The sequence below is a fragment of the Sarcophilus harrisii genome, chromosome 2 (genome assembly GCF_902635505.1).
Source record: "Sarcophilus harrisii chromosome 2, mSarHar1.11, whole genome shotgun sequence".
NCBI classification, from domain to species: Eukaryota; Metazoa; Chordata; class Mammalia; order Dasyuromorphia; family Dasyuridae; genus Sarcophilus; species Sarcophilus harrisii.
Window position 1 is genome coordinate 29,468,763 of NC_045427.1, and position 14,510 is coordinate 29,483,272.

At 37.4% G+C, this 14,510-nt stretch overlaps 1 protein-coding gene across 1 annotated transcript in view; it reads left to right on the forward strand.

Annotated features, from left to right (window-relative positions):
* Positions 1-351: 351 nt before the first annotated feature.
* Positions 352-14,510, forward strand: part of DNAH6 (dynein axonemal heavy chain 6) — a 189,518-nt gene continuing 175,359 nt past the window's right edge. Inside the window, exons 1-6 of the mRNA XM_031949760.1 lie at positions 352-618; positions 2,834-2,995; positions 4,741-4,997; positions 11,337-11,604; positions 13,613-13,747; positions 13,846-13,969. Coding sequence (XP_031805620.1) covers positions 367-618; positions 2,834-2,995; positions 4,741-4,997; positions 11,337-11,604; positions 13,613-13,747; positions 13,846-13,969 — 1,198 coding nt within the window. The 5' untranslated portion in view covers positions 352-366. The remainder of the gene's footprint in view (positions 619-2,833; positions 2,996-4,740; positions 4,998-11,336; positions 11,605-13,612; positions 13,748-13,845; positions 13,970-14,510) is intronic.

Sequence of the window (14,510 nt, forward strand, 5' to 3'; positions counted from 1 at the left end):
AGAATCCTAACTGTGAAGTCTGAGAGCCAGAACAAGCTTCCCCGAGATCCAGTTCAAACCTCTCCCGCTCCCCATTTTACAGATGAGGAAGCATTCGGCCCAGAGGAGCGAGAGCAGCTTCTCCAAGGCCGCACAACATGCCTGGAGCCACGGAATCGGGAGGTTTCCCGATTCCAACCCTTGAATTTATTCCATCCTTTGAAATCTCTTCCCACCCTAACAGTATGACTCGAGAGTCGGGAAATTGTTTCCACAAGTGGGAGTCAGTCTGGGCTCGGGACTTTGTGAGGCAAAGGCTTGGGGAGCGTTATGGGAAACTCATCTGGTCTTTGCTTGAACACAGTGTGTCTCCTCTCCCAGATCAAGATGTCCAAAAAGAGCAGACCCCCCAAGAAACCCCCAAAGGACCCAAAGAATGAAGAAGACATGGATGATGATGCGCAAGAGTCAACATCTTCAATGCCTTCCAGCAGCATCAGCTCCAATCTCCAAAAAAGGCTGCACTTTGTGGGCCCCAAAGACCAGACCAAAAAGACTAAAGAGCTGAAATTTATACACAGCACCAAAGCCCAAGACCGCACTCGAAAGTACCAGCAGCCAGTAAAGCTGGAACCTCTGGTACGTTTCCTTAGGTCACTTTCCACCCTTGTAGTTCTGCAGGTCCTACCAACTTTGAGCTTCTCAGCTTGTGGGTGGATGCCCAGTAAGCATGAGACTCCAACTTGAGGGGCTGAAGTCATTTCAGAATCCAGCTTCATCAGAAGGAAGAGGCAGAGATTCCAAAGGGAAAACAGGCAAGACACCATTTCTCCAGCTCATCTAGGAACTTCTAACTCAGGTGTTGAACACAGAAGGGCAGTCACTCATTAAACCATTTCTTTTGCTGGGCTATTCTTTCATTAGTATTAATGAATAGTAATGATTCCTTTGGGGCAGCTCAGTGGTACAGTGGCTAGAGTCAGGAAGAATCACTTTATTATTACTGTTGTTGATTTCTTTCAGCTTTATCTTGATCCATTTTGGGAGATTTTCTTGGCAAAGATACTGCAGGAGGTTGTCATTTTCTCTCAAGCTCACATAACAGTGGGAAATAGAAGCAAATAGGGTTAAGTGACTTGCTCAGGGTGACACAGCCAATAAGTGTCTGGGGCCAGATTTGAATTTAGGAGAATGAAACTTCAGGTCTGGCATTCTATCCTGTGCACCATCTAGCCGCCCCAAAACTCACCTTCCTGAGTTCAAATCTGGCTTCAGACACTAGCTTTTGGAAACCCTGGATAAGTCAATTAACCCTGTGTGCCTCAGTTTCCTCATCTGGATCAAAGCACTCCAGGATCTTTGTCAAAAAAAAAACCCAACCCCCCCAAAAAAACACCTCACAAAGAGTTGAACATGACTGATAAACAACTGAATAGTAAATTCTGTGAGTGTCTTTTTTTCTCCAATAATATTTTATTTTTCCAAATACATGTAGATAGATTTCAGGAGTCCTGTGAGTATTAATCTGATGTTTTATCTGGGGAGGGGGGGTTGGGAGGCAGGTGACTCAGATAGCTCAAAGGCTAAGCTACTGCTGCATAAATATTGAAAAAAAAAGCTTTCAGCACAATCCCAGGAACAGGTTATGTTTGCTTTCCAAGGATCAATCTGGCTAAGTAAGGAGCGCTTCCTCCCTAGGAGGCCCTCCTGAATGAATTCTTGGGAAGGGGGAAGGAAGAAACCTTTAAGATACTTCTCTTAGCTAACCCTTACTATTAGAGATTCCTCTCCAAATTCCTTCTCTCTCTCTTCATTGCAATTGCATTGTGTAATGCAATCAACAAATCTATCCATCAATATTTATAAAATACCCATGTGCCAAGCACTGCATTAAACACTGGGGATACACAGAAAGTTAAAAGATAATGTTTACTCAAATACCTTCCAATCTAATGGAGGATCCAACATGTAAGCTAAGAGAGAAGAGAATGTAAAAAAAAAAAAATGGTGATCACTAGTATCAAATGTTTTGGAGAAGTTTAAAGAAAAAACTGACTGGAAAAAATGTATATTGAATTGAGCACTTAGGAAATCTTTCTGTTCCTCTCACATAACAGTAATAAGATAATCAGTTCAAGTTAATAAGCATTTATTAAATGCCTACTGTGTGCCAGGCGTTGTGCTAAATGCTGGAAATACAAATGCAAGCAGAAAGTAATCCCTGCTGTCAAGGAGCTTACATTCTAATGGGGAAAAGTAATGCATAAAAACGATCTAAAAAGTAGGAGGGCAGAGTCCTGTGGAGAGTTAGCTGTGTACTATGGAGAGAAATAAAGATGTCGTTGTCCTGGGTCTCTTTAAAAATGGAGGTTCTAGAAGGACCCAGCCAATCAGAAATGGAGAGTGCTTCTAATGTGAGAGTTCAGGAGTAGAGGGAGCTTCCAGAGTGAAGAGGTTTCTGTGGCTTGGTAGAGAAAATCCTGTTGAGTTGTCATCAGAGCAGTCTGGATACTTATAATTTACATGACCTACCTTGGGGTTCCAAGGAATGTATTTTATAAAAATACAAAACATAGAAATAGAGCTAAAGTTCTGATGCATTTTTGCCAGTGTAGGTCATCCCAAGCACAAATGATATCAAGAGTAGGAAGAACAGGAGGCAAAGTAACGCGCTTAGGACAGGATCTCTGTAATAGCATATGGTGAAGTAACAAAGTCTTGATTATAGAAAGACTAAGGTCTTTCCAAAAGAACTCAAGACCCTAAAATCAGATGTGGGCTTTTGGAAAATGGAGCAAGAAAGAACAGACTTATGTAGCAGATAATAAATGCAAAACTTTTCTTTCCTTCAAAGCCTGTACTGAAAGTCTACCAGGACCACAAGGAGCCAGAATATTTATATCAACAGAACCGAGAAAAATTATTAACTTCTGGATTGCTCCAACCTACACCCAAACCTTTGGATAGGATACCATCCAGTGAATCAGACATTTCAGCGCAAGTGAAAAGAAAGCAGGTACTCTAGTAATATTTCATTAATTGTAGCCTCATTTGGAAATAGAACTAGGTTTTTATTCATAAAAGGAGAAGTATTTCTATCAAAGTTAATTTGTCCAGAAAATGAATATTTTCAGCTATAAATGCTTAAAGAAAAGAAAAAGTATTTAGCCTCCTAATATAACTTATTTAGATGCCTTTAAAGTGTCTAGTAAGGTGTATGTTTATAATCTTTCACGTTTAGACTTTTGAAATATCATTCCTTTTCTTTAGTACTGGAAGTATTTATGGGGAGCTAGATGGCACAGGGAAGGGAACTGATCCTGGAGTCAGGAGGACTTGAGTTCAAACCCAGACTCAGACACTTAATACTTCCTAACTGTGTGACTCTGGGCAAGTAACTTAAACTCAATTGCCTCACCGGAAAAAAAAATATTTATGTCAGATTAGAATGATGATTACCATCAAAGTAATATGATTTAAGGCACCTTCATGAAGAATGATGTAATAGAGGTTGAAATTCAAGAAGGTAAAATTCAAGAAGACTGAAAGTCTCAAGTAAAGTGCCTTAAGGCTCTGATCTATTCAGCATTTTTATAGATGACTTGAATGGCACAGATGGTATTTTTATTGAATATTCAGTTTCTGGATAACATGAATTTTGAATGTAGTGACAAGTCTGGGATCTGAGAAGTTTTTTGTTTTGGATTTTTTTTTTTTTAAGAGAAGCAATTGGGACTAAGTGACTTGTTCAGGGTCAGATAGCTAGTAAGTGTCTGAGGCCGGATTTGACTCCCTCTGACTCCAGGGTCAGCTGTCTATACAGTTATCTAGCTCCCCCAGTTTGAAAAGATCTTAACAAACTTGGAAGGCAGGAAATTAGAGTGAAAAGTATGCAGAATCTGGCATCAGGGGACCTGTGTTCAAATTCTGGCTCTCCCTCTTTGTATTTGGGTGATCTTCATTCAGAAAGTCATTTCACTTGTCAGAGCTTCACTTTCCCCTATCTATAAACTAAGGGATGCCCTTGACATAAGAGGGAATTTGGAAGTTGGATGCATTTGGGGGTAGGGGAGAAGATGTTGTAATACTTGCCATGCAGACCACAGTCTACTGAAATTGCCTCGTTCTATGTGACTCAATTTACCCTTTCTGAAATGATTAAAAGGTAGGGAGACAGGGCTCTCAATCATTGATCATTCTGCTGATTTCTACATCTAAGATTCTTCAAATCTTATATAAGAGAATATATGTAAATTATAAGTATATAATTTTTGGTTCTGTTCATATTTTATATACATTTTATATAAGAATGAGGCAAATCTGAGACAAAACGTAATAGAGAACAATGTGAACTTCCACAGATGGGTTAAAAAATCAGTTGCACAAGAACAATAGTAGAAATACTTAGTTACACAGCAATTGTAGTCTAAAAAGATTCAAGGGGCTTAACAGCAGGTGAACTCAATACCGGTCAGTAGTGTGACATAGAAACCAAAATGAACAAACAAGCCAGGAGAGCCTTAGGCCATATTACGAGAGAGATAACATTTAGACGGGTCAGGCAATAGTCCCACTGTATTTTGTATTGTACAGAAGTATTAGATACATGGTTCTGAGCATCATATTTTAGGAAGAACATTTTTTAAGCTAACGAACAAAAGAGGAATACCTATTGTTTCCATATCTTACTGTGATTAAAAAGAAAAAACCCGTGGTCTTGCATTACATAAAAACTAACATTCTAAATGTGGCTTGCTTTAGAAACGACATTTTGCTGAAGATGAATCCCCTTCCTCTTCTCAATCACCGGCCAGTAGAGGGAGGGCGATAGTGCAAAAACAAATTTCTTCTACTTATCCTTCATTAACATTTGAAGACCGAGAAGATGTCATTAATTCTAACATTAATGACCCTCTGCAAATTGTCAAAATAATACGTGAGAATAATCACCTTGGATTCCTGTATATGATCCCTGCAGTACCAACTTCATCCATTGAATATAGTCCCTATAATTTGAGGTGAGTTATTAGCCAGGAAAACAAATCTCATAGAGGATGTCCTGTTGCCAATTGCCAGTGGTTTTAAAGACTTCATGATAACTATCTTAAATCTATGCTAATGTTTGGTGATCATCCAATTATTCATACATTCTGCTATTATATTTGCTTTTTCCATTAGGTTTTGAATGCAAAATGACAAATAATTCATTATTGATTATCTAGGGCTTTTAAAAATGTATTTGGTCATGCTAACGTAATTAGTTCTATATAAATATAGTTGTGAAAAGTGCTTTTTTCCCAGAATCTATAGTTGTTGACAAATGGAGAGGATTAGGGATTAAATTTGTCATTTCAGTGGTACAGGAAATGCTTAGGGGGAGGATATCCCTCTCTCAATGCAAGACAACAATTTCACTATAATTTATAATTGTGGAGAGTTGCCAAGAACACTGAAAAATTGAGCGATTTTATTGATGTCACAGAGATAGTGTATGTCAGAGGCAAAATTCAAATCGAGCTCTTCTTGGCTTTAGACTGGCTCTCTTACCGTTTAAACACACTGTCCCTGCATTTTGGAAAGAAAAATCATATATGAGAAGTATAGGAGATAATACGCTTTATTTTCACATGGCATGTCAACTTTTGTTGTGTAATTTAGGCATAAAGCAAAGAACAAGAAAACGAGTTTTAGAAGTAATTTCTTTATGACTAATCATTAATGAGAGATTTGAACTCAGATCCTCCAAGTTCCAGAGTGGCACTCAGCACTGTACCATCTAACTGCCCCACTTGATAAATTTTAAAAAAATATTCTGATAGTTATTTCAACATATTTAATTTCTTTTATAATCCTATATATTTTATGTATCTAGAATTATCCCATAAAAAGGAATTATAGGTTTAATCCAATTGCCAAAAGGGTTCATGACACAAACCAATTTAAGAACTAATCTAAGACATTAAGTTGCAGAGGAGAGGTTGATCTGTGGTGATGGAGGGACTTTTTTTGCCTGGGAGGTCCCTCCATTAATACAATCATAGATATAATTCATATATCCAATATTATAAAGAATCCACAAGACATATGTATTCTGGTCAATAAAAGAAGAATTTATTGTTGTAAATTATTGTTATTGTTCAGAGTCTGACTTCATGACCCCCTCTGAGGTTTTCTGGGCAGACATACTAGATTAGGTTGTCATTTCCCTCTCCAATTCATTTTACAGATGAGGAAAGTGGTAAAGTGACTTTCCCAGAATTACAAAGCTAATAAATGTCTGAGGCTGGATTTAAATTCAGGAAGATGAGTCTTCTTGACTCCAGGCCCAACACCTCATAAATATTATAGTTCTATTTCATGCCTTCTTGGGGGCTTGTGAAATGATTAGGTGAGAGTATTCTGAGGATTTCAAATTAGGAGGAAATAAGAGCCCTTGGTATCAGAATGAAGTTGGAGACAGTTGAGGAAAATGGAAAGTCTTGAATTTCAGGACTTGCTTTAGTCACTCAGCTAGCATTTTTTAAGCATTGACCAAATAGGGAGGTCTGTGAAAAACTGAATTGTTTCCTTTTGCTCTTTTCATATGCAAAGCTAGTGGTGAGCTGGTGGAACTCAAAACTGAAAATTGACTGATTGAAAATAGGCAAAAGTGATTGCAAATCCCATTTACAAACAGCCAATTTGGGGAAATAAATTCAGTATCTTGAAATAATATCTTATCTCCCTCCTAAGGATAGCCACTTGTGCTCGATATCATCAAGCCAACCAAGTGTCTAAGTCTTGGGATTTACAAGCTTACCCTGGTGGTCTGCACATGCCCAATGGGTAGATATCCTGAATAAATGCTGTTCTCTGTAGGGGTCTCCTGATTCCCTCTCTCTTGCCTACCACCAATTTGTGGTCAAGAATGTATGAGTTTATGAGATAGAACTTAAAGAAGAAATGTGATGCAATGGAAAGACCACTAAACTGGGCTGTTTTTTTCCAACCTGAATTCCAATCCCAGCTGTCACCTACTCCCTCCTCTATAAAGTGAGAGGGTGGATTAGCAGTGGTTCTCAAACTTTTGTTTTCAGTATCTTTATCCTATTAAAAATGATTGAGGATCTCTCCAAAGCGTTTTTGTTTATCTGGGTTATATTTATAGACATTTACCATATTGGAAATAAAAACTATTTTTGAATTTATAGACCCTCTAAAAGGGTTTCAGAAAACCTCAGGATTCTCTAGACTATACTTTGAGAACCACGGATAAGGTTATCTCCAGTTCTAGCTATATGATTCTATAAACTGAGCTCTGAACCACCACTGGCAAGAAAAGACTATCTTTCTGAACTTGCTGTATTTCAGAGAATAGAAGTCATGTGTCCAGGGTAGAATGACCCTGTGTTTCTACAAAAGCATATAGACATGCTTGAATATGACAAACTACACTTACTCAGCATAGAATAAATGAACAAATAGTACATAATAACTAGAGAATGACGAATAATAAAATGCTAATTTTCCAAATGTCTAAGAGTCTGCTGCTCTTACATAGCTCGGGGAACATAGGACCAATGTGAATCCAGGCTTTATGTAGAATTTGAATTTTTTTAGCTCACCACTTTTGCTTGCCTTTGAGCAGACAAAGGAGAGAAAAGGACAGAAATTTCAGAGGATCTCTGTTCCTGAATCTTATGTCAAAGGAGATACACTCAACATCCAGGTGGAGAATGTTCCCTCTCTTGGGTGTATTGTTCTGGCTCAGACTCATAATTTCAATTGTCCATAAGTAGCCTCTCACAGAACAGGGTCAGGGAATTCAGCCAGCAGCCCAGGAAGCAGCCATGCTGCCATCCCAGGGTCTGGCATCTCTTTCCCTCCTCACTTTACCTAATGCACAATTTTTTCCTCAAGCCAATGGACCTCTCCGCTCACTTCTTGTAGCCATTTCCCTGGAATAATAGATTCTCTTAGCAAGATAGTATCTCAATTTGTTTACATTAGTTTCTGTTGCTACTTTCTCTTATATTCCCCGGGAAATTTCAAGCTGTTTCCCTTTTCTGCTAATTTAGCTTCCCAGTGGCTGTCTTATCAACGAGGCAATCAATCAATCAAGCAGCTCTACTCTTTGTCAGATACTGTGCCAGCCTCTGGGAATAAAAAGAAAAAAAAAATTAATCCCTTGTGTCAAGAAGCTTACAAATGACAAGTGAGATAAATTTTGTTAAATGCTTTGGAAACTGTATGGCACACACACACACACACACACACACACACAAAGAAACTGTATGGCACAATCTATCTGTGAACTATTATTATTAGGTAAGGGACATAGGAGGTAGATTGGTGTCAGGAAGATCTAAGAATCCTCCTCATAACACTACTGCTTTAATCTAGGACTAGTTCTCAGACTCAGTTTCCTCATCTCTTGAATAGGGTTAATAAGAGAACACTTATGTGACAGGATTACTATAAAGAATAAATAAGATAATATATAAAGCACTTTGCAAACTTTCAAGCTATTTGATGCATGTTAACTATTATAACTTGATTTATCAAAAACAATAATAGCTAATGTTTATTGCCTTAAAGTTTGTAAAATGTTTTATAAACATTATTTCATTTTATCCTCATAATAACCCTATGAGGTGAGACTTATAATTATGTCCATTTTATAAATGAGAAAATCGAAGCAAACAAATTAAGTGATTTGTCCAGGGCTTTTGGGGTAAGTAAATATCTGAAGCTAAATTTGAACTCAAGTGTTCCTAACTGGCCCCAATGCTCTGTCACCATACTATATGGTTCCCTTAGGTAACTGTAAATGTAAGAAAGCTAAATAGTACTTAGGGAGCTTTTGCCTTCATTGGTGGCAGAGAGCAGGAAAGGATTTGTGGAGATGATGGAGCTCTAGCTGCATTTGAATGAGAAGGGTATTAATTACGGGCATAGGGGACAGCAATCGCAAAGGGATGGAGACTGGTGATGGGGTGCCATATATAATAAGCAAAAAGGAACAGATCAGCTGGAGAACACACCAGGGTGAATCAATGATTGGGGTTATCTAGAAAAGGCTTTAAAAGTCAGAAGAATTTGTTTTATCTCAAAAATAATAGGGAGCCTTTGGAGTTTATTGAGTAGGGAAGAGATGTGGTCCTATCTGTGCATAAGAATATTACTTTGCAGTGGTGAAGAGAATGAATTAGAATTGGGAGAAACACAATGTAGAAAGACCAATTAGGTCATCAAAATCATTAAGGGAAAATTTATGAGGCTTTGAACTAAATTGAGGCCTGATGGATAGACAAAAAGGGTCCTAGCCCCTGAACATGATAAAGCCCTGCCCATGATATCTTTAAGATGGCATAATTCTTACAGGACAAGGGGGTCCAAATGCCTCAGCTATAATGCAATCTCTAGTTCTACTTATCTTAGAAGTTTGGGGGATAAAAGGGAAGAGAAAAAAACTCAGCAGACTGAGAATGGGATCATCCTATTACTTTTCCACTTTTCATAGCAAAGATCCCTCTGTACTATCCTATGGTCCCTACCACAGTATGGGTAGAGTAACATATCTGAACTTTTAGAGAACTGGAACTTTGTTAGTCTTTTTTTCCTATTCTTAAAGTCATTTCCATTGTTTCCTTCTCTTTCTGTTTTATGTTTATTTCCTTTTTCTTTATTCCTCCTTTCCTCTTACTTTCCTCACATTTGCTGATCCTATAAAATTTAATTAAAATTTTTTAGTTTTATCTGAGACTTGATACTAGTTTCACCTCAATTCTTTCTTTTCAAATATAGATATAATTTTATGCTATGGGATGGTGGTGGTGAGGGAAAGTACTTTTATCAAAAAGAGGTTACCTACCATTCTTCTTAGTTTTTATATGGTTTCATGCTCTGCTCTTCTGGATTTGACTCATGTATATTGTAAATATTTTACACGTATATAATTTTTTTGCATTTTCTCACCTGTATATGGTGAGATTCATATCACATTCTATATATCAATGTGATCTCTTTGAGGGCAGGGACTGTGTCTTAACTATTTTTTTGTGCTTTCCCCCGTCACCCTTGGGGCAGTTCCTAGCATATAAAAAAGGTTAATAAATTTTCCTTACCTGAAAAAAGTGGTTATCATAAAGTTCTCCTATTGATATGATCCATAATTATGAGGAAATAAAGATTTGTTTCAGGTATAGAATAGATTTTTCTAGATCAAGATTAGCCAAGATAAATCTTATGAGTTTTTACTATAAAAGTTGTAAAATTTAAGTAATAGACTTACATTTGTCAGCTTGTAGATTCTTAGTGTTTTTGAAAAATAAAAATAATAGTTTTATAAAAGCACTTCAAAGTTTTGTTGTTTTTTTTTTAAGAGCTTTACAGATATCATTTCACTGGATCCTCACAATCATTCCAGGAAGTCAGTAGTATTATTATAACCAATCCACAGATAGGAAAGTTTAGGCTGAGAAAGATTTGAATTTCATAGAATCTTCAATTTAGAGCCAGAAGAGATTTTAGAAATCATACACTCCAACTCCCTAATTTTACAGATGAGAAAATGCAAGATTTGCACTCAGTCTTTCTGACAGCACATTAGCCACTGTGGAAATTACCTCTACTAAGACTTCTGAAGAAATTTGAAGGTAGAATAGATCACCATACCACTCTTGGTAAAATCTTTCAGAAGTCATTCTAGACTTTTCAAGAGAGGAGCAGAGTAGATTTTATGTATGATATATGTATATATATATATGTGTGTGTGTGTGTGTGTGTGTGTGTGTGTGTGTGTATAATCTTCACTTTACTTCTTGCATCAAGTAAAGAATTTGAAAGGCAACCTCTTGGTTTTATCCAAATCTAAGGGTTTATGATCTTTCTGGAGTTTGATTTAATTCCCTCCAGGGGATGAACTAAGTACCTTCCTGAGATTCCTTTTCATTCTGTTCTCAATTTATTCACATTTAAAGATGATTCCTAGAAAATATTCTTGTTGTTGTTTTGTTGTTGTTGTTTACAATTATTTTTCTAACAGAATATGGTAGGGACAAATAGGGATAAGGACTGGATCTATGATTTTGTTGTCAATAGAGAGGACTCCTAAGTGAGTTGTTTCCCTCTACCAATGCAGATCAACACCTTGTCTGCAACTTACAGGTTTAGAAATTTCCTTAAGGCGTTGAAAGATTAAGTCATTTTCCCAAGCATACAGCCAAATATGAGTCAAAGATAAGAATTAAATGCACTTGGCTTCAAGGTCATCCAATATTCTGCACTGTTCTCTACTAAGTGAATATCATAATTGATGAAATGTCATTTAAATTTGCCTTACTTCATTCATTCACTATAATTTCATTTCTTCCTAGAGTTGTAAGTTATGAAAATATTATCAAGAATGATTACTACACTATTAGCCAAAGAGCAGTAACTCACACTTGCAATGGAGAAGTGGAATTTATTGAGCTTAATCGATGGGAGCAGGAATATCTGTATCACCAAGAGCTCACCAAGATCCCCATCTTTTCACGTTTTCGCAAATGGAAAGCATTTACTGTGTGGAGAAAGAACGTCCGCTCTAAGAAAACTAGCGGATGCAGAAAAGCTCTGCAAAATAATCTGTTCATTGTGAATGATGTATGTATTCGTTCATCACATTATTTCTCAAGAATTCTCCATCTGCTAGAAGTGTTAGGGGATGATAATGGTTATTGATTTCCTGAGTGGGAATGCTGGCAACCTTGGATATTGACCCAAGCTCTCCATTTCCTGACCCGAGGCATTTCCCCGACAGCAGGCATTTCCCCTGGCCAATTCCCATACTTGGAATGTTCTCTCCATCTCCATCTTCTGGCTTCCCAGGCTTCTTTTAGATTGTAGCAAAAATCCCACCTTCTCTATTAGCGGTCTCAAACTCCAATAGAGATACATAAGAATCCCTGCAGGGACATCTTGACTTAGAAAACCATTAACATTTTCTGTGTTTCACTGTATTTTTAATTATTTTGTTAAATATTTCCCCATCAGATTTTAATATGGTTTAGCCCATTTGAGATTGTTGCTGGCCACAGTGTAGTCTGTGTATTTGATACATCTGTTCTCCCAGGAGCCTTTTCCAGCCTTAATTCTTGGGCCTGCCTTCCTTGTTTCTTATTTATCCCATATATAGCTTTTTCCTACATAATAACTTGCATTTCATGTCTCCCGTTAGATTTGTAGTCCCTGTAGGTCACGGTCCAGACCATTTTCCTTTTTTTCATATCAGTATTTAATACAATGTCTGGCTTGTAGTAGACTCTTAATAAATATTTATTGACTGGCTGACTTTGATTTACTGTATTTATATACATAGCACATTGCACAACAGTGTCTGACACATTGCAGATGCTTAAGATATGGGCACTGATTAATTGGTTAATCCAGTAGAAGGATGGAAAGAGGCAAAAGACACTCCCCACCCTGGAGGAGGAGGAGGAGACAACAAGCAAATATCCGTAAATTGTAAATAAGAGATAATTAGCAGAGAATTAAGAGGTATTCTGAAAGGTTTCCAGTAAAAAATGAAATTTTAGTTAATACTTGAAAGGAATCCAGGGAAGCAAAGAGGCTGAGATGAGGAGGGAGAACATTCCAGGTGTGGGGGACTGCCAGAGAAAATACCCTGAGCTGAGAGATGGAGGGTCTTGTTCATGGAGCAAGAGGATCATGGAGAAGGCCAGGGTCACCAGGAATAAGTATGGGAAACTTGGAAAGGCAGGTGGGGAAGGTTAGGAAGGGTTTGGGATGCTAAACAACGGAATTCGTACTTGATCCTGGTGTTTTCAGGGAGTCACCTGACTTTACTGAGTAGGAGGTAACATGGTTGGACCTCCACTTCAGGGAAATTCCTTTGGTGGCTAAAGGAAAGGTTGGTTAGAATGGAAAGAAGGTTGTTGATGTCATAAGAAATTCTGTTATTATCACGTTCTCTCTCCCCTGAACTGACTTTTTCTAGGGAATTAATGTTGTAACTAGCTAATTTATTCTTCTGCTGGGGTCAATTCAATTCTATTGGGAACCTCGGGATCCCTTCTGAAAAGTAGAGTAGGAAAGTAGTGACCAATAGATGATGTAACTTCTAAAACAAAATCCAAGCCGGACATATTGGTGCACGTCCATAATTCCTGTTACAATAGATACTGATTGATGGCTGATTTCATCTCTGGAGTCTTGAGCTGACTAAAGCCAACAATGTGTCTGCACCAATATGATGAACCCCAAAGCTTCCGAGGAACGTGTGAACTCTCCCAGGTCAGAAATGGAGCAGGTCAAAGCTTCCAAGATATCTGCAATAGCATCAAGCCCATGACTGGTACTGCACTTCCAGTTTAGGTGACATAGATCCAGTCTTCCCCAAAATTAAATTTAATGAATTTAATTTAAAAAAGGATGATTTGTTATCCTGAAAATGTGCTGTGAAAAATAATACAAGTTATGCTGTTTCTTACACTCACCCTCTCTCCTTGAGTCCTTTATCAATTCTTGCCCCAAATGAAGGCTGAAGGTATTGGTATGGATATGTGTTATCAAGAGCTGCAAGTTTTATCAGAGAGAAATATTGATAAAATTGCTTCATTTGTAATCTGTCAGTTTTGTTTTGATTCAGTTCTTGCGACCTGCTCTTCTCCGGATAAAACAAATGTGTTATGACCTAAGTTTTATGGTACTTTGCTGTATTGAAAAAGGACACATATATACCTTGTTAGAATTTAAGGCAGCCCAACTCAAACAGTTAGGGGAGGTGAGTAGTTTTACCCACAAATTCCAATACTGGTTTTTGGTTGTTTCCATTTCTATGTTGTTGATGATGTCTCTCTTTTATTTTCAATCAAATTTTAGGCAACAGATCGCCTTTCATTTTTCAGAAATGTGGCAAAAGATGTAGTGAGAAATGCTTGCCGAAATGCTTTGCGGGCTTCCGGATTCATTCCTGACGATTGCCTTTTTGACGTGGCCGTGAAAGGTACGAAAATGGAAGAAGCTCTTATGTTAGAATTGCAAAATATTTAAAGTGTTGGCCAGATTTTGGTTCTATGAAGTCATTTAATTTTCTATTTCTTCTTAAAATTTAAACTATGTTAGTATTTTTTAATTTTCCCACATGTATGTGTGATAAAGTATACTTTTTTGGTGTAGCAGGGTGAGGAAAAAAATGATGTTCATTCAGCCTTTGTCTTTTTCTAAGAAATTGTGGTGACTGAAATAATCTATGCAATCTAAGGAACAGAAATCATTCTTCCCTGTGTTTGGGGGTAGGGTGGGGAGGGAACAATTGCCAACATGAAGAAAATCAAACACTTACTATTAACTTTAGATAATAAGTATCTAATTCCTAGGGTATAATTTTCTGAATGGGTCGTTTGTTTTTTATTATATAGAAGTTTTCCTTGTAAGAAGAGGAGGAAAAAAAGGGGAGAAATCATTCCATACTTTTATTATGATGTGTGATCATCCCATGAAGGCACTAAAAAAGCATAGCTCATGGCTGTCCCAAAGAAATTATC